Consider the following 27448-nt stretch of genomic DNA (forward strand, 5'->3'; position numbering starts at 1 on the left):
TCCCAAGATTCCTGGCGAAGAAGAACCGTCTCTTCCGCCTGTCGATCCGCTATTTCCTATATCGATTGCTCCTGCCTTCCCCCCAATCCCCCTTCTGTGCAGAAAGGCCTTAACCTTGCGAGCGATTGCTCTGGCCTGGCTGCCTCCCCCTCCCCCTTCCTTTCCATGATGACGTCGCCCACCCCTTTCGCCTCTCCTCCTCTTCCTCCAAGCCGACCCAACAACCGCGCCTCCGATTGGCCGGCGCTGTGCAAGGCCGGCGCCTATTGGCTGTGGTAGCGGGAAAATTCTTGTTTCCCCTCCGCTCCTCGCGCAGGCACGCACAAGCCCCTCCTCCAGCCCCTCACGTCGCGCTCCGATTGGCCGGCGCTGTGCAAGGCCGGCGCCTATTGGCTACGGCAGCGGGAAACTTTCGTTCCACCCCCCCCGCTCCTCGCGCAGGCACGCACAAGCCGCTCCTCCAACAACCGCGCCTCCGATTGGCCGGCGCTGTGCAAGGCCGGCGCCTATTGGCTGTGGCAGCGGGAAACTCTTGTTTGCCCCCCCTCCTCCAGCCCCTCACGTCGCGCTCCGTTTGGGCGACTGTGAGGGAGCCGAGAAGAGGAAGGAGGGCCAAGATGTCGGCGGGGAACGGAGAGGGCTGGGACGGCAACCGGCAGCGCGGCGCCGGCGGCGGGAACGGGCCCGCGGCTCAAGCCCCGCGCGGGGGGCTCCTCAACCGCTTCGTCAGGCTCCCGCCGGGCCCGGGCCGAGGCGGTGAGTGGGGGGGGGGTAAGGAGGGAGCGTCTGCGTCTGCGCCGCCGCCACAGCCAGAGCCCCGCTGCCCACCCCGAATTGGTGTCGTTGAGTCGTGACCCCCTGGACCAGAGCACGCTAGGCCCTCCTGTCTGTTGAAACCAGACGTCGGGCATTTAATGTTGCCGGTCTTAGAACCACAGAATTGTAAAGGACACCAAGGGCCATCTAGTCCAACCCCCTTCAGCGCAGAATTCACAGCTGAGAGATGGCCACCCAACCTCTGCTTAAATACCTCCAACAAAGGAGAGCCCACTACAGTGGTACCTCGGGTTACATACGCTTCAGGTTACATACGCTTCAGGTTACAGACTCTGCTAACCCAGAAATAGTGCTTCAGGTTAAGAACTTTGCTTCAGGATGAGAACAGAAACTGTGCTCTGGCGGCGCAGCAGCAGGAGGAGGCCCTGTTAGCTAAAGTGGTGCTTCAGGTTAAGAACAGTTTCAGGTTAAGTACGGACCTCCGGAACGAATTAAGTACTTAACCCGAGGTACCACTGTACCTTCTGAGGGCATTCATTCCACTGTCAAACAACTCTTGCCCTCAGAAAGGTCTTCCTAACTTTTATTTAGAATCACCTTTCTTTGTAATCTGCTTCGGGTCCTGCCCTCTGGAGTGGCAGAAAACAAGCTTGCTCCATCTTCCATGTGACAGCCCTTCAGATATTTGAAGATATTTGTATACACCTAAAAAGTGGTTATAGCTAACAGTGTTCTAGCCATCCTAGAAGTCATGATTTAGGCCCAAGGAGCCAGGAAGAGATCGTTCATCTATGCACACATCATTTCTCAGTCATTTATTTCCATCATTCTAATGTCATTTCTGCAAAACCACTTTCTTCATTTAAGTTGTTGTTGTTGTTTAGTCATGTCCGACTCTTTGTGACCCCCTGGACCAGAGCACGCCAGGCACTCCTGTCTTCCACTGCCTCCCGCAGTTTGGTCAAACTCATGCTGGTCGCTTCGAGAACACTGTCCCACCATCTCGTCCTCTGTCGTCCCCTTCTCCTTGTGCCCTCCATCTTTCCCAGCATCAGGGTCTTTTCCAGGGAGTCTTCTCTTCTCATGAGGTGGCCAAAGTCTTGGAGCCTCAGCTTCACGATCTGTCCTTCCAATGATCACTCAGGGCTGATTTCCTTCCGAATGGATAGGTTTGATCATCTTGCAGTCCATGGGACTCTCAAGAGTCTCCTCCAGCACCAGAATTCAAAAGCATCCATTCTTCGGTGATCAGCCTTCTTTATGGTCCAGCTCTCACTTCCATACATCACTACTCGGAAAACCATAACTTTAACTATACGGAACTTTGTTGGCAAGGTGATGTCTCTGCTTTTTAAGACGCTGTCTAGGTTTGTCATTGCTTTTCTACCAAGAAGCAGGCGTCTTTTAATTTTGTGGCTGCTGTCACCATCTGCAGTGATCACAGAGCCCAAGAAAGGAAAATTTCTCACTGCCTCCATTTCTTCCCCTTCTATTTGCCAGGAGGTGATGGGCCCAGTGGCCATGAGCTTAGTTTCTTTGATGTTGAGCTTCAGACCATATTTTGTGCTCTGCCCGAATATATATATGGAGAAGGTGCTGCTGAATTTGAATGTCTTGTGCTTGATTGGGGGCTTCCGGCTGACCGCCGTTGGAAGCAGCTTGCTGGGCTGGGGCCACGTTGGTCTGATCCGCTTATAAGGGTTTATGGAGGGGCGTTTGGGGAGCCATCTCAGGTGACATTCGCCCTGCGCGTGCACAATGCAGGGAGCCCCATGTGTAAATCCCGAACAGCAGCCCTGCGAGGTCGCCTGATGCTGCAGTCACTGCCTTGGGGTGAGCTTCATGTGTGTGTGTGTGTATACAGTGGCACCTTGGTTTTCAAAAGCCTTGGTACTCAAACAACTTTGAACCCAAACACTGCAAACCCGGAAGTAAGTGTTCCAGTTTGCGAACGTTTTTCGAAAGTCAAACGTGTTGCGTTTTGAGTGTTACGCTTCTGATGTGAGTGCCACACTTCCGTTTTGAGTGTTACGCTGAGGTCTATTTTTGCTTTTTATTTCGTGTTTTTGTTTTTGCAGCCCTTTTTGTTTTGTTTTTCTGACTGGAGCCCAGTTCAGCCCCTGATGGATTGATTGTGTGACTACAGTACATTGTTTATTGCTTTCATTTTATGGATGAATTGTCTTGTTAGATAGTAAAGTCCATGTTATCTTCAATACTGTATTATTTGTTTTCTAGTACAGTACATTACTGCTTTTATTTTACGGATCAGTGGTCTTGTTAAAGAGTAAAATTCATCTTAAATTGTTGTTTTAGGGGTTGTTTTTTAAAGTCGGGAGTGGATTAATCCATTTTGCATTACTTTCTATGGGAAAGCGTGCCTTGGTTTTGGAACGCTTTGGTTTTGGAACGGACTTCCAGAACGGATTAAGTTTGAGAACCCAGGTACCACTGTATGTTGCAACTTGCGTACAGCGCCTTGGCCGATCCTGAACAGCAGCCCTGAAAGGTAGCTTGGCGTTGTTGCTTCTCCGGTTTGCTGTTGTGGGGTGAAGGGAGAGCTCAAGCAGCTTGCTTAAGGCCCCCTAATGAGTTCCTGACAGAGGTGAGACCAGGACTTCCTGACTCATAGCTTTAGCCACTATGCCACACAAGCTTTTGGCACCTTTCCCGTCGTTCGTGACTAATTCCACCCCATAAAACAGTGCCAAGTTCATTGCATTGGAAACGTGCTGCTTGATCCCTTGCATGGTTATTGGATCTAAATCCCATGGTGCTCACTGGTATTTACCCCAAGAGTGCATAGTGTTGCACTTTCGGTTACTAAAATGTTTATATACTTCCTGTTTCCTGCTTACATTAACTGTCAAAAGCGCAACTAAAACTTTTAAAAGAATCAGGTGCAATATATAAGGGGGGAAATGTAAAGAAAGTTGGACATTGACCAGCTTGCTGATGCCGCCAGTTTTTCAGGTGCTGTTGAAACACAGCCAGGATAGGAAGTCCCGTAATGTGTGTGCCACAGAGAATGCTTTTCCCTCATGTGCCACCACCAACCAGTCTTCTGATGGTGGAATGGCCAGAGCAGTCTGTCAGTATCACCTGAGTGGACCGGTGAACTCACCTTGGAGGAGACAGTCTTTTAAGTATCAGAGTTCCAAGCCGCACAGTGCTTTAAAAATCGTTCTCAGTACTTTGGGTTGGGTCTGGAAAGAAATCAGAAAATCGGTACAGGTGGTATGGCAGTGGAGCAACACACTTCAGGAACTTGTTGCTAGTCAGAACTCTTGACTCCAGCTTCCTGCATCAACTGAACACGCTTAGAGTCCTGCTATTCCAAATATCTTTCAAAGAGAGTCTGATGCAAGACTTGTTACTGTAATGCAAGTCTAGGTGTAACAAGTACATAACCGCAGCTGGATCTGCTCTCTCTAGGTTTGGTTGCAGTTGGCGTGTTAGTTTAAGATGTGCAAAAGCTCTCCTTCCTGGTCACAGTTATCACTGGTACTGGCTATCTAGGAGCACAGTCACACCATAAACAACCTTATTGGCTCCCAGTACATTTCCGAGCACAATTCAAAGTGTTGGTGCTGACCTTTAAAGCCCTAAATGGCCTTGGTCCAGTATCCCTGAAGGAGCGTCTCCACCCCCATCGTTCTACCTGGACACTGAGGTCCAGCGCCGAGGGCCCTTCTGGCAGTTCTCTTGCTGCGAGAAGCCAAGTTACAGGGATCCAGGCAGAGGGCTTTCTTGGTGGTGGCACCCGCCCTGTGGAACGCCCTCCCACCAGGTGTCAAAGAGAACAACAACTACCTTCAGACATCTGAAGGCAGCCCTGTTTAGGGAAGCTTTTAATGTTTGATGCTTTACTGTATTTTAATATTTTGTTGGAAGCTGGCTAGAGTGGCTGGGGAAGCCCAGTCAGATGGGCAGGGTATAAATAAATTATTATTATTATTATTTATTAAGACCGGTCTGTGCCTACATCCCTGCATCATGGTCCTCTTGACCAGCAGCACATCTAACTCTTCGTTAATGTTCTTTGTTAGCGAGGCCACACTTTTTTTTGTTATTGTGACAGGGCGCCTGAATGCATACTGGTTTATGTGCATGTAGCTAAACCACATCCGAGCGAGGTACTTCAACCCCATTTCATGTTACTGCTGGGTGCATGTCTAGGGAGTGCACGGAGACCATGAATCAGGCCAGCTAGTGTGATCTTGGCCCTCTGCCACAGGGTTCATCGGACTGGGAGAGGTGGCAGTCTGAAAAGGGCTTCAGTTCCATCAAGGTTAAGCTTTAGTTTTAGTTTGTTAACTCGTATGATGCAGTCGCTTATCAAGCTCAGGCATTAATTCAGCGCTTCTGCAGCCTTTCTGGAATTGGGATGAAAAGCGAGGAGAGGCGGTGTTATTTCTGTACCGATGGCTCTGTACCTTGTATGTGCAGATGACCTCTCCCAGCATTTTCATATTTCAGCATAAGGGCTGAAATAGAACCCCAGATGGAAAAAAATGTTGAGCAGGTGACCTCTACCACCAACTGTTGGTAAACCAACTTCTAGGAAGGACTGAAACCACAGTGGAAAAACCCCTCCCAGATAATGTTGAGAGTTCATAAGAGCCTCCTGGATCAAGCTAGTAATCCGTCCACTCCTGTTCTCATAGTGGCCAGCCCAGATACATATGAGAAGCCCACAAGCCAATACAGTGGTACCTCGGGTTAAGTACTTAATACGTTCTGGAGGTCCGTTCTTAACCTGAAACTGTTCTTAACCTGAAGCAACACTTTAGCTAATGGGGCCTCCTGCTGCTGCCGCACCGCCACTGCACGATTTCTGTTCTCATCCTGAAGCAAAGTTCTTAACCCAAGGTACGATTTCTGGGTTAGCGAAGTCTGTAACCTGAAGCGTATGTAACCTGAGGTACCACTGTATGATTGAAAGCCAGAAATGTTTGGAGGATCAGCTGTAACCATCCACAACACCACATCTCCTTGTGTAGCTTTTACACAAACTGTTTACACACACCTGTCATGACTTACCTGCTCCCATGCCCGCCAATGAAAACGGGTTCTCGGGAATTTATCCAAGATGGAACTGGAGCAGCTTCCTTTCTTGTGTTGAGACTTTATCCACTGTGATGCTCCCTCCTTTGTCGTCTTTCTATGCTGCTTCACCCAGCCTTGCAAAATATATTCTGTCCCGCCTTAGTTCATGAAAATCTTTTGTCTCTCTGCTTTAGGCCACAGAGTCCCACCAGCTAGAAGCGGCCACCGTTGTGTGGCAGACAATGCCAACTTGTACGTGTTCGGCGGATACAATCCTGACTATGATGAGTCTGGAGGGCCAGAGAATGAAGACTACCCACTCTTCAGGGAGCTTTGGCGATACAACTTTGCTACCGGCACCTGGCATCAAATGGGCACAGAGGGTTACATGCCTCGAGAGTTAGCATCTATGTCACGTGAGTGGAGGAGAATGAATTATTGCGGTAGTAAAGCATAAATGTAACTCTTCACCTTAATGGCATTCATGTTGTGAACTGCCCTGACATCTATGCACGAAGGGTGGTATACAAATTTAATAATCATCATCTGTCCCATCTGTATAAGTGCAGTAATTGAGTAAGATTAGAGTGAGCTATTTTGAGATCCGTTTTGTAACTCCTGTACTTAAAATAGGGTCTTATAAAAGTCCAGGCTTAGATGCCAAGAAGGACTTGGCTTCGTATTGTTGCTGTCCAGATCTGCGCTGTGGATAAATTCATGTTACACAGTTGTGGCTACCAAGAGTCTTAAGAGGTGTGGCACTACCACTACCACCACCATCACCCCAGCAGTGGCCATGGGGTTGTTTTTTTGCAGGGCTTTCTCGCATCCCTTTTCTTTTGGAACTGCTACAGCTTGGGACGCTGGGGGCGCTGAATGCTGGAGCTCTGTCCTTTCTCTTTACTTCTCCCCCCCACCCACCCCAGAAAGTCTTCGTGGTGGATGTACTTTGCATGATTCATCCACAGCTCTGAAAAGCAATATGAGTTGCTCGGGTTCCTTTAGTATGCTTTGTCTGTTCATTTGCATGCCCATTCATACTGCTTGCGCATGAACCCGTCTGCTGCTCACGCTCCACCTGCACAGGCCCCATTTACCCAGCGCTAACGCGGGTGATGCTGTGGGTTAAACCACTGAGCCTAGGACTTGCCGATCAGAAGGTCGGCGGTTCGAATCCCTGCGATGGGCTGAGCTCCCGTCGCTCGGTCCCTGCTCCTGCCAACCTAGCAGTTCAAAAGCACGTCAAAGGGCAAGCAGATAAATTGGTACCATCCAACAGGAAGGTAAATGGCGTTTCCGTGCTCTGTTCTGGTTTGCCAGAAGTGGCTTAGTCATGCTGGCCACATGACCCAGAAGCTGTATGCCAACTCCCTCGGCCAATAAACAAAATGAGTGCCGCAACCCCAGAGTCGGTCACGACTGGACCTAATGGTCAGGGGTCCTTTACCCTTTACCTTTAACTTGTTAGTTCTATGTCACTGGCAAGAGGGCTCTCTCCATCCCTTCGCTAGACTTTTGGTTACTGGTGAACAGCTCAGCAGAGAAGACGATTGTTCCAAAGTGCAGTTGAGGGCTACCAAATCTGCATGTCAAAGGTTTTGTTCTGCATTCTTGTTTTCTGCCAGTTGTGTTGCATGGGAATAACCTCTTGGTCTTTGGTGGCACCGGAATCCCCTTTGGCGAGAGCAATGGCAATGACGTCCATGTCTGCAACGTCAAGTACAAGCGCTGGGCCCTCTTCAACTGTCGAGGGAAGAAGCCCAACCGCATCTATGGACAGGTACAGGGGGGTGTCATCCACTGCAGCCCCTATTCTACTCTACAGGGAAGTTTTTAATGATTGATGTTTTATTTTGTTGGGAGGCACCCAGAGTGGCTGGGGCAACCCTGTTCAGATGGTCAGGATGTAAATATTATTATCATTATTATCAGACTCTTGAAGGACAGAGAGTGGTTCCATATTCCTGAGAGGTTTGTGCCCTTAATTCAGGTCTCACTTATCTCCTCGGGTCTAAAAATGGGGAGCAGTTCTCAAGTTCCTGATCATGAAGTATACTGGAGCACCTTTGGGGGATTGCATAGTATGAAGTCAGAGAGATAAGCATTTAATTTGAGCCCAAGGTCTTGATGGCTTAGCCCTATAAAAGAGAAAAATAGAATATGCTGGAGCGTGTACAGTCATACCTCAGGTTACAGACGCTTCAGGTTGCGTTTTTTCGGGTTATGGACCGCCAAAACCCAGAAGTACCGGAATAGGTTACTTTCGAGTTTCAATGGTCAGGCATGCGCAGAAGCGCTAAATCGCGCTTTTCACATGCGCAGAAGCGCCAAATTGCAACATGCGCAGACGTGCCTCTGCGGGTTGCAGATGCTGCGGGTTGCAAACGTGCTTCCCGCACGGATCACGTTTGCAACCCGAGCGTCCACTGTACAGAGTGTTTTTTGATTTTAGGTACCACAACCATTTTCCATATATCCAAGGCTAGAGGCCGTTCCCTTACCCCACCCTGTGTCTGTACACATTGCAGTGTTTCAGTACCACACTTCAACCATAAGCTCAAATCAGTTCACGAAAATGAGATCGGACTTACAGGCAGATTTCGTTGCCCTGGCAATACCAAGTGCTGTCCGTGGCATACTGTCACTCCTGGCTCTGCTCCCTTGAAAGTGGTGTGACAAAGGGGATCCAGGGAAGGGGGAGATGGATGCTCTTCAGAGGATACCTGCCTTTCGGCTGCCTTCCTATGGTCCTCGTTCAGTTCCCCTGCAGCTCTTCCCTCTTCTCCCCTACCAGGCGATGGCGATCATAAATGGCTCCTTGTACGTATTCGGAGGCACGACAGGATACATTTACAGCACAGACCTGCACAAGCTGGACCTGAACACCAGGGAGTGGACCCAGCTGAAGCCAAACAACATGCACTGCGACATGCCGGAGGAAAGGTGAGCTTGGCCCCTTGCTCAGTGGCGCTTGCTGCGTAAAACTGGCTGCAGGGGCGACCAGCCTCAAGTCTTCCTCATTCAAAATGACAGTCTCTCGATAGACAAGTTCTTATTAAAATGTCATTTCCAATTCAAAAAAATTGGCCATCTCTTCAGCCACATCCCCCTGGCCTCCAGATATTGTTAGGGCTTTGTGGTTTAGTTGGGATGCCTAAATTTGGAAACATTTGCTATGAAAATTCTAGCATGTCTGGTGGAGTGTCTCGCCAGAGTGGTGCATGCTCTGGTTATCTCTCGCATGGACTACTGCAATGCGCTCTATGTGGGGCTACCTTTGAAGGTGACCCGGAAACTACAACTAATCCAGAATGTGGCAGCTAGACTGGTGACTGGGAGTGGCCGCCGAGACCACATAACACCGGTCTTGAAAGACCTACATTGGCTCCCAGTACGTTTCCAAGCACAATTCAAAGTGTTGGTGCTGACCTTGAAAGCCCTAAACGGCCTCGGTCCAGTATATCTGAAGGAGCGTCTCCACCCCCATCGTTCTACCTGGACACTGAGGTCCAGCTTCGAGGGCCTTCTGGTGGTTCCCTCACTGCGAGAAGCCAGGTTATACAGGGAACCAGGCAGAAGGCCTTCTCGGTGGTGGCACCCGCTCTGTAGAACGCCCTCCACCAGATGTCAAAGAGAACAACAACTTCCAGAGTTTTAGCAGACATCTGAAGGCAGCCCTGTTTAGGGAAGCTTTTAATGTTTGATGTTTTATTGTATTTTAATATTTGGTTGGAAGCCGCCCAGAGTGGCTGGGGAGGCCCGGCCAGAAGGGCAGGGTATAAATAATATTTTATTTTTATTTTTATTCTTATTCATATGTAGCATGGCATTCTTGGCTGACAGACTGAGAAAACTCAATGCACCACAGGGGCTAGAAACTTGTGCATGCACACACACACACACACACACAAATGAGCAGGCAGATGAAGCTACAAATAATTTTGACTTTGTCTTTCCAGATACAGACATGAAATTGCACATGACGGACAGAGGATTTACATCTTAGGAGGGGGAACTTCTTGGACAGCCTATTCCTTGGAAAAGGTAATAGGATCAACCGCCAAAATACTTTTTATTAGTTTGATTTCTCGCTAGTGAGATCAGAAAGTAAGCCTGTGACCAGAACTGGTGAATTTTAATAGCAGAATGTTGGGGTCTTGAGTTTTTGGCACATAATGCAGATTGGTGAGTGATCGAGTGAATGGGATTGGGATTGGTTTGGGAGAACTGGGGTCCAGTCACTGCTCTGATCGATTGTGTGGCAGGTCGCCCTTTTTTCCATCTCAGAACATTGTTCTTGCAAGGGGGAAACGTCCACCAGGGTGCCATGAAGACTAAATTGCAAAGATTTGCAGACTAGGAATCCTAATATGTTTCACCTGGATCTCTAGTAGGGCACAACCTGGGATGAATTTATCCTGTGCAAGCCCCCTTTGACATACATAGCCACACTTTTGCACAGTTCCTGTTGATTTAATTGATATAATAATAAAATTTTATTTATACCCTGCCCTCCCCAGCCGAAGCCGGGCTCAGAGCAGCTAACAACAATAAAAGTAACACAGTTTACATAAAATCACAATCAATTAATTGAAATACATTCTAAAATCAATTCATTCTAAAATCAATTCAGAATCAAATTAATGGCAACCGTTGGGCTAGAGTTCTATGAGGTTTACAGAAGGAGGGGGTCAGACTGTGCCTTGGCCAAAGGCCTGGTGGAACAGCTCTGTCTTTTTATATATATATATATATAAATATTAAAGTTTCAGAAAAAGGAATTGCATTAAAGCAAAAAATACAAGAATAAAAGACAAAAATAAAAATACAAGAAAAATACAGAATAAGTACACAGATAAAAAAATAAAAAATCAACCTTTCCATATCTTACATTCATATCCTTGTTTCCCTGACCTCCTCATACCTCCCTTTTTTGTATTCCAATTCAGTTAATTAATTCAGCAATTTCTTTCCCTCCTTATTATCCTGATCTTTGATCTTAATATATTATAACATTAAATTTTTACCTATTTAAAAATCCAATTTTCCATATTCTTTTATATCATTACAGCTAGAAACCGCTTAGCTTCATTCAAACATCCTTCTAACCCTCATTAATTTTGCAATACTTCTGTAAAGAGTCTTTAAATTTCTTCCAATCTTCTTCCACCGACTCTTCTCCCTGGTCTCGGATTCTGCAAGTCATTTCCGCTGGAACAGCTCCGTCTTGCAGGCCCTGCGGAAAGATGTCCAGTTCCGCAGGGCCCTAGTCTCTTGGGACAGAGCGTTCCACCAGATCGGGGCCACGGCTGAAAAGGCCCTGGCTCTGGTTGAGGCCAGCCTAACCTCCCTGTGGCCCGGGACCTCCAAGATATTTTTGTTTGAAGACCGTAAGGTCCTCCGTGGGACATACCAGGAGAGGCGGCCCCGTAGATCAGGCCGGTGGCCCATCTAATCCTGCATCCTACAGCCAAGCAAAAGCCCCAATGGGAAGACCACAGAGCAGGATCCGATCACAAGAGCACTCGCTTCTCCTGTATTTTCCAGCAACCAGCATTCAGAAGCACTGCTTCCTCCCAGCTGCGGAGAGCAGAGCAGAGCCTTCGAGAGACACCTCCTCCATGAAAGGGAGCCTGGACAGCCTGAAGGAGATCTGGTGGGATCTGGTGGGAGGAGCAGCTGAAACAAGGGCTGAAACACTCCTGTAGGTGGCAAGCAGACTGATAGATGCAGGAACTAAAGATAAGGCAGTGCCCCCTGAACCAAGTATAGTGGAAGGCCAATGACTTGAAACTCCAGCGGGTGCAGAATGCTGCAGCGAGGCTCCTCACAGGGTCCCTGCCATGGGAGCATATTCACCCAGTGCTTTACCAGTTGCACTGGCTCCCGGTGGAGTACAGGGTCAGGTTCAAGGTGCTGGTCTTGACCTTTAAAGCCCTTTGTGGCTTAGGGCCCTCATATCTACGGGACCGCCTCTCCTGGTCCTGCCCCGCAGAGGACCTTAAGGTCCATGAATACCCATAGTTTAGAGGTCCCGGGCCCTAAGGAAGTCAGACTATCCTCCACCAGGGCCAGGGCCTTCTCAGTGATGGCTCCGACCTGGTGGAATGCTCTGTCCCATGAGACTAGGGCCCTTCAGGATTTAACCTCCTTCCGTGTAAGACAGAGCTATTCCGCCTGGCCTTTAATTTGAATTCAGCCTGTTCTTTTATTTCCCTTCCCTTCTCTTTCTTCCCCCTCCCCTTTTATGAAGATCACCCGCTCTGGGATCCCACAGCTAATTCTCCCCTGGTCTCCTCGCTGGCCCAAGTAGGACCAATTCAGCCAGCCAGTCCTGGGGATTATCTAATGCTTATTTCCCCTAAATTGATTTTTGAATTTTATTGTTATTCATGTTTTTATACTGTATTTTATGCTGCTTTTATAATTAAGTGTTTTAAATTTGTTGTTAGCCGCCCTGAGCCTGGTTTTTGAACCGGGAAGGGCGGGGTATAAATAATTATTATTATTATTATTATTATTATTATTATTATTATTATTATTATTATTAATTATTGCTGAAGTTACAAGAAAGCAGATTTTCACTTAAAACATCAGGAAGAACATTCTGACAGTAAGAACCATTTGACAGGTTGCCAAGGCGCACAGAATTATAACAGCTCAAGTTTCCCTTCGGCAGCAGGCAGATGACATGGCATTTTCAAGTGTCAGCCTCTTGCTTAATTTCCAACGCTTTAGCTATTTAACCTGGAAACCTCTTGTGGGGTGATGGAGTGGGCTTGTCGGGTGAACTTGCTGGCAGAGGCCTTGAGTTCAGCCATTGCCATGTTCCATTTATGTCATTAAAAATATATATATAATTGTATTATTTCTGTCGCTTAAGATCCACGCCTACAACCTTGAAACAAACACCTGGGAAGAAATTGCAACAAAGCCTCATAAGAAAAAAGGTAGGCTTTTGAAAAATAGCATATATTGGCAGGGGATGAAAAGACAAAAATATTTGTAGCCAGAAATAAAATGTTGGTGGGGGCCCCTGGGAGAGATTCAAAAGAAGTTTGCAAACAAGTCAGTCTTCTCAAAACCTTTGTACTTTCCTCTTTGTTAAAAAGCCAAACTAAGCCCATAGATTGATCTGAAATATACACCAAAAATGTTGCATAATTCCAGGTCTCATGTATAGTACCTGGTTCCAGATTAATTTTTTTAATAACTAGATACAGTGGTACCTTGGGTTACAGATGCTTCAGGTTACAGGTGCTTCAGGTTACAGACTCCACTAACCCAGAAATAGTACCTCGGGTTAAGAACTTTGTTTCAGGATGAGAACAGAAATCGTGCTCTGGCAGCACGGCAGCAGCGGGAGGCCCCATTAGCTAAAGAGGTGTTTCAGGTTAAGAACGGACCTCCAGAACGAATTAAGTTCTTAACCCGAGGTACCACTGTATTTCTCTGGATTCTGGTGCCTTTAGGAAATCTGACATCTCAGAAACACTTTTTAAAATGTACAGTAAACTTTCAAGAGGGGTTATGTTCCAGAGATCGTGCTAAACCAAAATCGCATATAGTAAAAACACCGTGGGTTCTTTGGTGGGTGGGATTGCCATTGACTTTCCCCCCAGATGCCTGTCCCTAATTATTTATTTAGCCAAGCACTTAAATGCACACAAATTATATGCACATATGTTGTGGGCTTACTGTATTCATGTAGAGCTCAGATTTAGTGATTCCACTTGACTTGGGCTCTAATCAACGCTCATAGTTAGGATCTTGTAACCTTTCTTGATATGAAGTCTCCCTCCTCCGGGTGGCCTTTCAACATATTTCAGTTCAGATTATTTTCCCCTGGTCATTTTTATTGGTTTGCTCTCACAACCCTCTCTTCAATGGGCATTCCAGAGCGCTTGTAAAGTGAGCACAAACTGTTCTTAGGCTTCAGATAGCCATGTTGGTCTGACTCAGTCAAAATCAAAAATTAAAAAAATAGTCCAGTAGCACCTTAGAGACCAACTAAGTTTGTTCTAGGTATCTTTCGTGTGCATGCACACTTCTTCAGATAACACACTGAAGATACAGACTGAAGTGTGTTATCTGAAGAAGTGTGCATGCACACGAAAGCTTATACCTAGAACAAACTTAGTTGGTCTCTAAGGTGCTACTGGACTATTTTTTTGTTCTTAGGCTTTTCATCTTTATCCACACACAATCTAAAATATGCTTTAGGAGTAGGCAGTTTCCTCCCTCCCTGTTTCGACTTCACCTCTTCACATGGATTAAACTGAAGGATGGCTACAGGTCAGTTGGTATTGGACGATCGTATGAGTGTTTCACAGCCAGGCACAAGAATTCTTTGCAATTCATGTTAAGCCCCTTTTCAGGCTGGCCGGCCCCTTTCCAATAATGAGAAATCCGCATTTACTGAACAGTCTTCTCTTCCGTTACACTCGCTCACCCTCAGGTTTTTGTTCCACAGATTTCCCGGCGGCCAGGAGATGTCACAGTTGTGTACAGATAAAAAATGGTAAGAATCACTGGCTCACTGGCATGTGAAATCCCAACTGGGGTGAAGCTTTTCAGCCTACTTCTGTATGCACACAACAGTCCATCTTTGAGGTGCTGCGGTGCCTCAGCATGTTCAGAAACATTCTAACAGCAGAGGGTGGAAGGGTCAGCCATATTGTTGGAAAGCTTGTCACAAGAGAAATGGGAGGCTGGTTTGACTCGAGGGGAGAAACATCGTAACCCCAGGGCCACTTCCTCCAAATGGACTCTGGTTTGTCAAATGTCCATGTCACTTCCCACTTAAAAAAAAGAAAGAAAGAGTACAGTCATACCTCGTGTTACAGATGCTTGAGGTTGCGTTTTTTCGAGTTGTGGACTGCCGAAACATGGAAGTACTGGAACGGGTTACTTCCGTGTTTTAGCTGTCACGCATGCGCAGAAGCTCTAAATCACACTTTGCACATGCACAGAAGCGCTGAATCGCAACCCGTGCGTGCGCAGACACAGGTTGCGAATGCTGCGGGTTGCGAACGTGCATCCCACACGGATCATGTTCGCAACCCGAGCATCCACCGTATCCCAGTGCCATTTACAACCAAAGTGAAAAAGAATAATAAAATCACATAAACTTGGTTAAAAATGGATTTAATGTTCCAATTTATTGTTGGTTGTGCCCAAATGCATGGAAGGACAAAAACTTCTTTGTCTGGCAGTGCCAAGGGGGCATTCCTGGGAAGAGTGTTCCATAAATAGGGTGAGTGGGCAGGAAGGAAGGAAGTGGGTGGATGTGGGAAAATTCAGAATTTTGCTTATTACTTAGTTATTTAACTATTACTTGAGTCCAAAGAGCTCAGGGAAGCATACATGTTACAACCCTCCCGCCCAATTCATCCTCTCAGCAGCCCTCTAAGGTGGGCTATAATGGTTGAGTGGAGACTTGAACCCGAGCCGTCCTCGCTGCATACACTGGGTTATTATTAAGGTTTGTATCCTGCCCTTCATCTGAAGATCCCAGGGCGTTTCTCAACAGAAAAATACAAAATAAGAACGCAAGATACATAATAAATCACAGACAAAAACTAACGCCTCCCACAAACACATTTTAAAAGCCACAGGGTGTTTCTCAGCCAAACACCTGGTTGAAGAGAAACTTTTTCGCCTGGCACCTAAATATATGTACCGTATTTTTTGCTCTATAAGACTCACTTTTTCCCTCCTAAAAAGTAAGGGGAAATGTGTGTGCGTTTTATGGCACGAATGCAGGCTGCGCAGCTATCCCAGAAGCCAGAACAGCAAGAGGGATTGCTGCTTTCACTGCACAGCGATCCCTCTGGCTTCTGAGATTCAGAATATTTTTTTCCTTGTTTTCCTCCTCCAAAAACTAGGTGCGTCTTGTGGTCTGGTGCATCTCATAGAGTGAAAAATACGGTTATAAAGGTGCCAGGTGAGGCTACCTGGGGAGATCATTCCTCAAATGGGGAGCCACCGCAGAAAAGGTCCATTCTTGCGTTGCTTCTCCTGGAGAGGGCACATCAAGAAGGGCCTCAGATGATGGTGGCAGGGTCTGGGTCAGTTCATATGGGGAGAGGCATTCCTTGATGGGGGGGGGGGTACTGTTCCTAGGTTCCCAGGCAAGATTAAAAGTTACTGTACTTTTCCATGTAGAAGATGTTTTTTTCTTTAAAAATCATGCTAAAAAGTGGGGGTCGTCTTATACCTGGGTAGTGCATAGGGTGGGCATTTGATTGGTTGCTGCCGTGGCTGTTGTGCGTGTTATTAGATGCCGCGTCAATGGGTGGTGTTGATTGGCTGACGCTCCAGCAGTTGGGCAGGCGATTGGCAGCTTCTGCAGGCAATGGGACAGACGGGAAGCGGATTCTGCAACACCTGCGGGCGAGCGATTTTTGGCAATCCTCTGCAAAAAAAAAAAGCTCAGCAACTCTGTGCCATCTTCCCCCATTTTCTTTGAGTCCCCCAAAATAGGGGTAGTCTTATACACGGGGGTGTCTTATATATAAGACACGGCGGTAGTGTCTTATACACGGCGGTAGTCTTATACACGGGGGTGTCTATATATAAAAGTACGGTATTTCCTTGAAAAGATGGAGGTGGGGGAGCATACCCTGTTTCCCCAAAAGTAAGACATCCCCCGAAAATAAGACCTACTTCCAGTTTTGCCTCTCGCTGTAATATAAGGCATCCCCCCCGAAAATAAGACCTCCCCGATAATAAGGCCTCCCCGGAATACCCTGTTTTCCCAAAAGTAAGACATCCCCCCAAAATAAGACTTAGCGCATCTTTGGGAGCAAAAATTAATATAAGACACTGTTTTATTTTCGGGGAAACAGGGTATTAATCTCAGTGGAAGTCTGGTGAGAGAAACCGCTGTGGAAACGGCAGTTTCTCTGCACCAGCTGAAGAACTGAGCAAACCCTCCTCGTGTGCCCCTTTATGGTGGGAAAACAACGCCTAAGCCCCTGTGCCGTTTGTCGATTCAGATGTCTTCGTCTGCGGAGGATACAACGGAGAAGTGATCCTGGGAGACATCTGGAAGCTGAGCTTGCAGACCTTCCAGTGGGTGAAACTCCCGGCCGTGATGCCAGAGCCAGTTTATTTCCACTGTGCTGCTGTGACTCCGGTAAGCGGCTGCCAGCACCCAGCCTCTCTGCATGGTCCTACGTGGCACAGAAATGGCCAGCAAGAAGGGGGGGAGGGGGGAGTGAATTAACCAGCTGAGGGAGGTATTTCAAAATACAGTGGTGCCTCGCAAGACGAAAAGAATCCGTTCTGTGATTCTCTTTGTCTAGCGGTTTTTTTCGTCTTGCGAAGCAAGGCCATTGACGGATTAGCGGATTAGCGCTATTAGCGCTATTAGAGGCTTTTAGAGGCTTATCTGCTGATCGGATCAGCTGATAAGCGGCTTAGCGGCTTAGAAAAAGGGGGGGAAAGGGGAAAAAAACCAGCAGGCACTCGCAAGACATTTTCGTCTTGCGAAGCAAGCCCATAGGAAATTCGTTTTGCGAAGCACCTCCAAAACAGAAAACTCTTTCGTCTAGCGGGTTTTCCGTCTTGCGAGGCATTCGTCTTGCGGGGCACCACTGTACTGGAGTTCTGTCAACCCAGACCGTCATTGGGGGGTGGGAAATGGCCCTGGAACAGCAACCTTCAGATGCTGGAGATGAAATCCTGCTGCTGGGAACACAAATGCTCAGGCACTGCAGGATTAGACCAGCAATGTCAGCTGATGGGCAGGAAGGTGGGCGTTTGCTTGATAGGAAATGGCCAAATTGGATGCCCTGCGGGTTGGAGGTTCTCCACCCCTGTTCTGCCTCATGTCCTCAGTGCTACTCAGGGAGGAAGAGGAGCGGCGGGTGGGAGGGAGCAAAGGGCCTTTCTCTGCAGTTTGGCTCTCTGTTAGCCGGGCTCAGAGCGGCTAACAACAATAAAAGTAACACAGCATTCTAAAATCAATTCATTCTAAAATCTATTCAGAATCAAATTAATGGCAACCACTGGGCTATAGTGCTATGAGGATTACCAAAGAAGGGGGTCAGACTGTGCCTTGGCCAAAGGCCTGGTGGAACAGCTCCGTCTTGCAGACCCTGTGGAAAGATGTCCAAGTCCCGCAGGGACAGAGTGTTCCACCAGATCGGGGCCATAGCCGAAAAAGCCCTGGCTCTGGTTGAGGCCAGCCTAACCTCCCTGTGGCCTGGGACCTCCAAGATGTTTTTGTTTGAAGACAGTAAGGTCCTCCGTGGGACATACCAGGAGGCGGTCCCGTAGGTACGAGGGTTCTAGGCCGTATAGGGCTTTAAAGGTTAAAACCAGCACCTTGAACCTGATCCTGTACTCCACCGGGAGCCAGTGCAGCTGGTATAGCAGCGGGTGAATGTGATCTCGCAGCAAGGACTCCGTAAGGAGTCTCACCGCGGCATTCTGCACCCGCTGGAGTTTCTGGGTCCGTCTCAAGGGCAGCCCCACATAGAGTGAGTTACAAAATGAGTTTTCCATGAGGATCTTGAGGTCATTAAGCACCGGGCAACCTGGCTGGCAGGCTTGTAGCACCCACTGCCCTCTGCTTCCTGTGGTTGCAAACAGAATGCCACCTCGATGTCAAGCTGATCACAGATATTTGGGGCCGGATGGCATCTCTCCTTCGCAGGCAATCCAAGTGCTTGCTGTTCCACTTAAAAGAACACCCAGCAGTGACCTTCCTTTCCCCCCTTGTTTCCACGCAGGCCGGCTGCATGTACGTCCACGGAGGCGTGGTGGACATCCAAAGGAACAAACGGACTGGCTCTCTCTTTAAGATGTGGCTGGTAGTGCCCAGCCTCTTGGAACTGTCTTGGGAGAAGCTTCTGGGGTTTTTCCCCCACTTAGCAAACCTCACCAGATCGCAGCTTTTGCACCTTGGACTCACACAGGGACTCATCGAGCGCTTGAAATGAGAAAGCACCTGCTCTTCAAACACTACTTTTAAAAAAGCGACTCCTCTCGCCCCTCTCTTTTCTCTCCCTCTCCTCTCTCTCTTTCTCCCTCTCCTTTTCTCTCTCTATTTATGAGCACTGCGGAGGATTGCTGCTAGGAGATGGGACGACGCCCCACTCCAAAGCCTTACTCGGCAAATATACATCAGATGCCTTTTTTTTTTCTTCTGTGAATTTTTATTTTAAAGTTTATGGAAGTCAAGCTTTTTTTGTTTTTAATTTATGGATACCTATAAATACATCATGAACGAAAGACGCTGTCGCTCAGCTGATTTGTACTGCTTTTGCTGCATGCTTTGTAGTCGCAGGAAGGCAAGGCGGACGGCGTGACGCAGTCTCTCCTAGTTACTGTTCTGTAAGATGGCCGTAACTTGCAGCAGTTTCGAAAGGGGAAGGCTGGCTGCTCACACGGGAACCCATCATAGTAGCTCTTGCCACATCCCTTGCCTCTCTCTCTAAAAAAAGGCCTAAATGCGAGCTGGCTTTCTCTGATCTGTCTTCTTACAGATGCTACAGTTTGGAAAGACTGGCGCCTTGTGTTGTGACTTTCTGAAACGCGTGTCATTTATTGCCTTTTCATATTGAACTGCCCAGTCCAAGACTGGTTTACTTCCATGTGGCTGGCTGGCTTCAGCACAGGAGTTTATCCTGAATGGTGGCAGGAAAGGGATATAGAGAGCTGCCCAAGTACCATTTCTGTTATTCCTGACAATGAAGGAGTTAACGGAGAAAGAGAACTGTGAATAAGCTGATGCTATTTTTTCTTTCTCCTGTCGCAAGTGTGTGTATGTGTGTTTGTGTGCATGAGAGAGAGTGTAAGTGAAGGAGGGTTTGGAAATTCATGCTCTGTGCAATAGCTGTTATTATCTGCTAGTTTTTCTTCCGTAGATAGGGGGCTTTCCTCTGCTGGCCTCCCCACTTCCTGCTTCCACCCCTTGCAAGTTGGTTTGTTTTAAAACCCCATTCTATGGCCTGTCTTTTTCCTCCGAAACAAAAAATCTTCGTATTAACTGGTCCTTCATTTGCAGGAAATGCCATGTTGTCACCGCTGCGTTTCTGTTCTTCTTTAGCATAGGCAAAATGCCTGACATTTTGCTGTGGACAGTATTTGCCTTTTAAAAAATAATGCTGGAAAAGGAAACCATGTCTGTGTCTTAACTGTTGTGTTCCAAATGGCTGCGGAAATGTCCTGTAGAATGTATACCAAAACAGCCGTCAAACCAAGCGTCATACCTAGCCTGAGAAACTGGCTTTTTAATTTTAATTTTTGGTTTTTTAAAAAAAAAACTGTACATGAACTATTATTGGTAGTCCTTGTCAAGTTGTCTTCTTTAAAATTCTGGTGGGAGTATCACAGCTTTCTTTGGAAATGGATAGGAGCTCCATGTTGTACAGCTGGGGTCAGCAAGATTTACCTTGCCTGGGCTGGATGAGTCCCGTGGAGATTCCTCTATGAGCTGGATCGCGTGCGCGCATGAGCATGTGCAGCTACGATTTCCGGCGCCGCAGAAGCGAGTCCCGTGCCATGCTGCGCCAGTTTAGTGCAGCACACCGGGACTCACCAAGCGGGCGTCTTGGTTCTGGGGTGGCTCTTGGGCCGGTTAAACGGCCTCCGTGGGCTGCAGGTTGGCGATCCCTGCTGTACAGTATTCCCATGTAGCATCAAACCATGGATCTCATTCCGTCCCCCCTCCTCCTGATCCAGGATTTCCAATTCTGATTTAGCAGCAAGCTTTCATTGTGTCTCAGCATTTGAGTAGGCAGGACCATGGTTTGCCGTTCCCACCAAACCATGGTTTTCAGTTCTAGGTTAGCAAATTTAAGCCATTCTTGGCTTTTGGGACAGACCTGCTTGTCAAGTCTTGGATTGTGGAATGCGAGGGGTCTATGAGCTGGTGTCGAAGCTCTCCTTTCCTCCAGCATGTGGCACTAAGCCATGGTTTGTTAAGCAGGTGAGCTTAGTCCATAATCTCATTTCCCTCTGCCTTCCAGTCTTCTGTATCTGAAGTCATTCACCCCTCCTGTGGCTTGCATTGCTGGCTCTTGAAGCACACCTGAGGCCTGGTTCATGGAAGCAGCAGAATCATGCCTGTACCATGCGTTACTGAGTGGTGTGGGGCTCTGTTATCTATCTATTAAATTTATATACTGTCCTCCCATCTCAGGGTGGCTCAGAGAATAAAATACAGGGCAAAAGCAAGTAAATAATGAAAACAAAACAGTGTGACCGCTGGATAACGGTTCCCATCATTCTTGATCATGCTGCCTAGGATTTATGCACGATGGATTCCAACGATGTCTGGATAGCCACTGGTTTTCCAAACCCCGCCTGCCATGTGTGAATAGTCCTCTGTGATCAAGGCAAATAGCACATACCTTTGCTTTGCTGTTTGTGTTCTTTATGCTGGAGTATTCAACTGTAGAACTCAGTTCTTCCTGCCTGAAGGGGCAGGAAGTTATCCCATGACTCTACTGCCTCTATCAAATGGCTGTGTTCCGGCATCATTTAGACATGCAGGATGCAAGCTCAGCTGAGAAGCAGAATGGCTTTCAATCTGTACTTCCTCAGGTGCAGAGAGAAAAACCCTAGCTAGAGGAAGTCTAACCCAGTGGCAGGGAAAAGGTTTTTTATTTTATTTTACTGTCTTACCTTCCTGGCGTGACCCACAGGTGGAATTCTGATGAATATATGCTCTTAAGTACCGTGGACCCCCCATTTTTCAAAAGCCAAGCCGTAGATCCCCTACTTTTGAGAACATTGATACCTCTGTGGCAGTTTTTGTCTTCCGAACGCTGCCACCGTACCCTCCAACATGTCCCAGGACAAAAATGGGGTGCACATCTTCAGGGCCGCACTCTGACACGAGTCATGTGACCTTTGTGGGATCACAGCCCCCCCAAATATGAAGTCTGGGACAGCTGATGGGTATGTGTCAGACGTCCTGGGTGGGTTAGGCAGACCCCCAGGGGGTCCACGGACCACCCATTGTAACGTAAGCCAGTTGTTATTCCGGTCCAGAGAGGCGTGTCTGTCTCCATCATTACTAACATTTAGGAGGAGTTTGAAAACATTCCTGTTTAGCCAGGCAATTGGATCGCTGAAAAATACATTTCCTGGCCACCCTGGGATAATGCTATTTTAACAGCCTCTAGAATGCTTCAATCCATTTCAAAATGTTTTCGCTTTGTTTTCTGTTTTATATTGCATACCCGTTTGCTACATTGGGCTCCTTGGGGAGGAAAGAGGGATATAAATAAAACAAATACCATATCGGCCTGAATATAAGCCCGCACCCACACATAACCCGCACCTTTAAAATTCCATTTATGTCTGTTTCAGCAGTGATATCGTAAAAGCCAGTTTTTTTAAGGTCGTGAATTTAAGCTGCACTTTTAACTTCGCACGGTCGGAATTTGGAAAAAAAAGTGTGGCTTATATTCGGGCCAATACGGTAAGAAACAAACTCATATGCAGTTAGGGCTGCAAATGTCCGAAATCCTGCAAGCCAATGTCAAGTCACGGCGGACGAGATTGATGAACAAAGCGGCTGCCCAGTGGTTGCTTCTGATGCTCCGGTATTAAGTTTGGGAAACTGCACTAGACTTCCAATGATAATTCACAAAACACCCCCACCCAACCCCCCCAAAAAACCCCACACAATTTTTTTCCTCTCTTGGAGGTCGGGGTGGACCAGCCGAGGGGGGAAAAAATGTACCGTATTTTTTGCTCCATAAGATGCACCTAGTTTTTAGAGGAGAAAAACAAGAAAAAAAATATTCTGAACGAAACAGTGGATGTATGATTTTTGTGGTTCATGCTGTGGCCACAGACATGTGATTTGACGGTGAGTTTGGGGTCGCCCAATGCAAAAATCCTGAGGATCCATGTGGATCCGTGCTTTGTAACCATGTTTTTGCGCCATTGTGGCCCCATGCAACAGTGGGTGCGTGTTTTTTTTGGTGCAGGCTGTAGCCATGGACATGCTATGTGATCTGATGGTGAATTTGGGGTGACCCAATGCAAAAATTCTGAGGATCCATGGGCTTTTACCTCCCCCCTCCCAGGCAGCCTCCTTTATCGCTAGAGTCCCTTATCCCACTCCCAATCGCTTGCCGATCAGCTGCTCAGCGGCTTTGTTTCAACACCCCCTTCCCTCTTTCTAAAAATAAATAAATCTGCTTTTCTCCCCTGGGCACTTCAGCTCCAGGGACCATGCATTCACACCATAAGACGCACAGACATTTCCCCTTACTTTTTAGGAGGAAAAAAAGCGCGTCTTATGGAGCGAAAATACAGTATTTCATGACCACACAGCCTCCCTCTTGAGACAACAGACGGTGACGCAGGGCTACTGAAAAGAAGTTCAAGGGCCAACTGGGAGACGCATTCAGAAGAGGCTTCCTTTATTGTGCTTGGAGTCGAGGCCAGAGGCAGCTTTGCTTGGAAGCACCCTGCCATCACCACCCCGACCACCGCCACCGGGACACGAGGTAGCTAGCCGTTTTGAGCAAACAGAACCCCAGAAAGTCACGAACACAGCGAGAGCCTTCGAGAAAACAGCAGACGTCGGAGCTGTCGGGAATCTCGGACAGTTTTTTGGAGCGTGGAAAGGAGCAAGGAGCTTGCTTGCTTGCTTGCTCCCGTCCGTCCAACTTCCAACAACATCCTTCTGCCGTTCCCAGCTCAGCCTCTTCAATTTTAAAAACACCCAACGTGTCGGGGAACAAGCTTTGAAGCTGGCAGGAATCTGAGAGAGGCTTCCCACCACCACCACCTTGACAAGACGCAGCAGGAAACCTTCCTTGGTAGTGGCGGCGGTTTTTAAAGTCCCTGAGCGAAAGGCACATTCCGCGGCGGGAGGATGGGGTCCAGCGCGGTGCGAGGCATCAGCACCCGGCGGGAGAAGGAGCAAAGAAGTATACTGCGAGGAGGATGAAGTAAACCATTACCAGCACAGTGCCTGCGGGGGGAGAGTGCAAATCAGCATGGAAAGATTGGCGGGTCCAATAATAATAATAATAATAATAATAATAATAATAATAATAATAATTTATTATTTTTACCCCGCCCATCTGGCTGAGTTTCCCCAGCCACTCTGGGCAGCTCCCAATCGAGTGTTAAAAACAATACAGCATTAAATATTAAAAACTTCCCTAAGCAGGGCGGCCTTCAGATGTCTTTTAAAGATAGGATAGCTGCTTATTTCCTCCACATCTGAAGGGAGGGCGTTCCTGTGAGGATAGTTTGAGCTGTAAATAAAGTGCTTTTAGTTTTACTAACTCTGCGTGAGGGCTTGATTTATGCACACCGACGCACAGAAGATAGAAGGCTTTATTTCTGACCGCTGTGAGACTCTGCTTTTGCTCAGAGCTTTTGGAATGCGTGCTGCGCAACAGACGTCTGCCGCAACAGAAGCGTGCCAGACCTTATCTCTCTGAGCAATAAATTATCTCAGAGTTCCACAGGGTGAACACCCAGCCCAAACCTCCAGCGGCTTCATATAGATATTAAAAAGCATGGGGGAGAGGACGGAACCCTGAGGCACACCAAAAGTGAGAGCCCAGGGGTCTGAACACTCATCCCCCACCACCACTTTCTGAACACGGCCCAGGAGGAAGGAGCGAAACCACTGTATGACAGTGCCCCCACCTCCCAGCCCCTCAAAACGGTCCAGAAGGATGTTATGGTCGATGGTATCAAATGCCACTGAGAGATCCAGCAGAACTAGGAAACAGCTCTCACCTTTGTCCCTAGCCCGCCGGAGATCATCAACCAGTGAGACCAAGTCATCATTTGCATGAGACATCTTTTTTTGGCAATCTGAAGGCTGTCCCAGTTCACCGGGAGATAAACTTTGCTCACCTTGGGTTTTTTTTACTTTTTTCTTCTTGCTGATACTTATCAAAAGTCCATACCCAATGCAAAGTATGTATCTTTTTATCACACACCAGAAAAAAGTAAATATTTTAAAAATCCAATCCAAAAAGAGAGGAAATTAGAAAAAGATAAAAACAACTTCCGATTCTCTGCCAGCTAAACGTCGTAACTTGTTCAAAGTATTCACTCATCCAGCTATTCTACAGCCGTCCCTCGGAAGTCGAACGGAATCCATGCGGCTTCCAAAACATTCGGAAACCAAAGCGCAGCTTCTGATTGGCTGAAGGGAGCTCCTGCAGCCAAGCGGAAGCCCCGTTGGACATTCGGCTTCCTAAAACAGTTCGCTTCCGGGTTTGTGGCATTCGGGAGCCAAAATGTTCGAGAACTAAGCTGTTCGAAAACCAAGGTATGACTGTATTTTCTATAAGCCAGTATGTAGCCCAAGATGATTTTAACTGTTTTTAATTCTAGATTGCACTTTCTTGTAACTTAGGATCTGCTGAAGGGCAGGCAATAAATTCAACAACATCCAGTGTGCTCCCACTGCTAGATTTTTTTTAAAGCCGCACACACGATGCACAACCCACGATCTATACTGATCGCGCCGTTTCTGAACAAATCCTGCTGTTGGATGATTCCACCCCCCCCAAAAAAAACCCCAGCTTCAATCCAACTATAAAACTTAAGCCATATTCACTTTGCACAGTGTGAACATTTGAGACGGCCGCTGCGCATGCGCAGATGAACACACCTACACAGATGACAGGTTCACGGGCAGGGGAAACCCAAAAGGTACTGCGCATTGGCGAAGGCATCCCTTGGGAGGCGAAAAACGTTGCCCTTGGATGGTGAAAAACTCAGTGCGAAACTGGCTTGAAATGACTTCGCTGCTTTTTAAGCTGCTGATGTGAACACACCCGTAGATTGCTTAAATCTACGATTCCCAGCACCCGGAGACAGGTGGGGTGGAGATTACGTTTTGAATGCCCTTTAAAGGTTACAGCAAGTACACAGCCCAACTTAACTCAGAGGCGGTGGTCTTCTGGCTTTGAGTAGCCCCCCCCCCCAGCAGGCAGGACTGGAACTCGCAACTCAAAAGCCACCTTTACCTTGGAAGTAGTCGCACTTGCCGTCCATAAAGATGTAATTCATCAGGACTACGCTGAACATGCTTGCATAGACATGAAGGTCACTGAAGACCAGGATGAAGTCCGTGGGCTGGAAATAATAATAATAATAATAATAATAATAATAATAATAATAATAATAATAATAATAATAATGTTTTATTTATACCCCACCCTCTCCAGCCAAGACCAGGCTCAGGGTGGCTAACACCAAATATAAAAACAATTGATTGAAATACAGCTTTAAAACAAGATTAAAATAGAACATTAAAACATTAAAATGCAGCCTCATTTCAGCGGAAACTCAATCAAAAACTTTTTGGGGGATGAAAACGTCAAGTCTTCACCAAGGCCAACTATCCAGACTGGTCCTACGTGGGCCAGAAAAAAGCCAGGGAAGTCCCCAAATAAGAGTTCCATCACAGAAGGAAAAAGGAAAGAGGGGGAGGGGATCAAGTTGATTCCAAGCCAAAGGCCAGACGGAACAACTCTGTCCTACAGGCCCTGCGGAAAGAAATCGGATCCCACAGGGCCCTGGTCTCATGAGACAGAGCGTTCCACCAAGTCGGGGCCAGTGTTGAAAAGGCCCTGGTTCGCTCATTTCTGTATACAGGGTGACTACATTCTGCATGGACTGGTTGCATGTGGAACATGTGCAAATGGCTTGAGATACCTATTAGGTCCATAAATTACCATATAGCATATATTCCACACAAAAAACAGCAACCAATTGTTGTTGATAAAGGACAGCTGGACATAGAAAGGGCCCCATTACCTCATTACCATAGCTTAGGGCCTCATCATTTAATGTATTTTTAATGGGCGGGGTATAAAATAATAATAATAATAATAATAATAATAATAATAATAATAATAATAATAATAATAATAACCTAAATCTGGCCCTTTCAACGCTATGACATGATGATACAAGGTGGTTGGGGATCCCATGACTTACATAGAAGACTGTGAAAAGCACCAGGATGGGGATTTGGAGCATGCAGACCTGGACCGCGATGCAGTTCCCAATCTCAATGCTAGAAGAGAGAAAGAGACAGCAGGGAGGGGAGGTGAATGCAGCCGTCAAAATTCCCCTCCCCGAATACATAAGGACCCCCACCACCTTGCTGTTTCCCACTACCCAGTTAGAAATCGCCTCCTGTAGCACAGAGTTCCAAAGGCCCCTCTCTGACAGGATGGCAAGGGCATCTGCCACAACGCAGGAGGCGGTCATGTTTACATCACACAATCCCCACACGTTTCCTGGGTACCTTGGGGATCACCTGAACCCTTATCCTATCCTAGCTTGGTCGCCAAAATCATCTGCAGGAGTGTTGCTGGTCACACACACACACACACACACACACACACACACCAAGTTGGCAAAAGCTAATTCAACAACAAAAAAACTGATGTCGTCGGAACAGTCCTGTGGAACTCTATGCCACTGGAGATTCAGCTTTTAAATGCCTCCTGAAAGCTTTCCCGCTCCACTGGGAGCCGACTCAAGACAACTACATCCTTCCAAAATGGTAAATTCAGGCATAGGCAAACTCGGCCCTCCAGACGTTTTGGGACTACAACTCCCATCATCCCTAGTTAACAGGACCAGTGGTCAGGGATGGTGG

General features: G+C 47.3%; 2 protein-coding genes across 2 annotated transcripts in view; one reads left to right on the top strand and one right to left on the bottom strand.

Annotated features, from left to right (window-relative positions):
- Nucleotides 1-562: 562 nt before the first annotated feature.
- Nucleotides 563-20119, top strand: KLHDC10 (kelch domain containing 10). The gene is made up of 9 exons (XM_081210373.1): nt 563-756; nt 6021-6242; nt 7452-7606; nt 8621-8769; nt 9786-9870; nt 12710-12776; nt 14300-14347; nt 16827-16966; nt 18567-20119. The coding sequence occupies exons 1-9, from the start codon at nt 618-620 to the stop codon at nt 18774-18776; spliced, it is 1215 nt and encodes a 404-aa protein (XP_081066499.1). The 5' UTR covers nt 563-617; the 3' UTR covers nt 18777-20119.
- A 3083-nt stretch (nt 20120-23202) lies between these two features.
- The window catches only part of LOC308595583 (uncharacterized protein), a 48943-nt gene continuing 44697 nt past the window's right edge, over nt 23203-27448 (bottom strand). The window contains exons 18-20 of the mRNA XM_081209992.1: nt 26779-26857; nt 25803-25911; nt 23203-23776 (exon numbers count right to left, since the gene is read on the bottom strand). Of these exons, the coding sequence (XP_081066118.1) occupies nt 23703-23776; nt 25803-25911; nt 26779-26857 (262 nt within the window). The 3' untranslated portion in view covers nt 23203-23702. The remainder of the gene's footprint in view (nt 23777-25802; nt 25912-26778; nt 26858-27448) is intronic.

The sequence above is a fragment of the Podarcis bocagei genome (genome assembly GCF_964188305.1).
Source record: "Podarcis bocagei genome assembly, chromosome: 10".
NCBI classification, from domain to species: domain Eukaryota; kingdom Metazoa; phylum Chordata; class Lepidosauria; order Squamata; family Lacertidae; genus Podarcis; species Podarcis bocagei.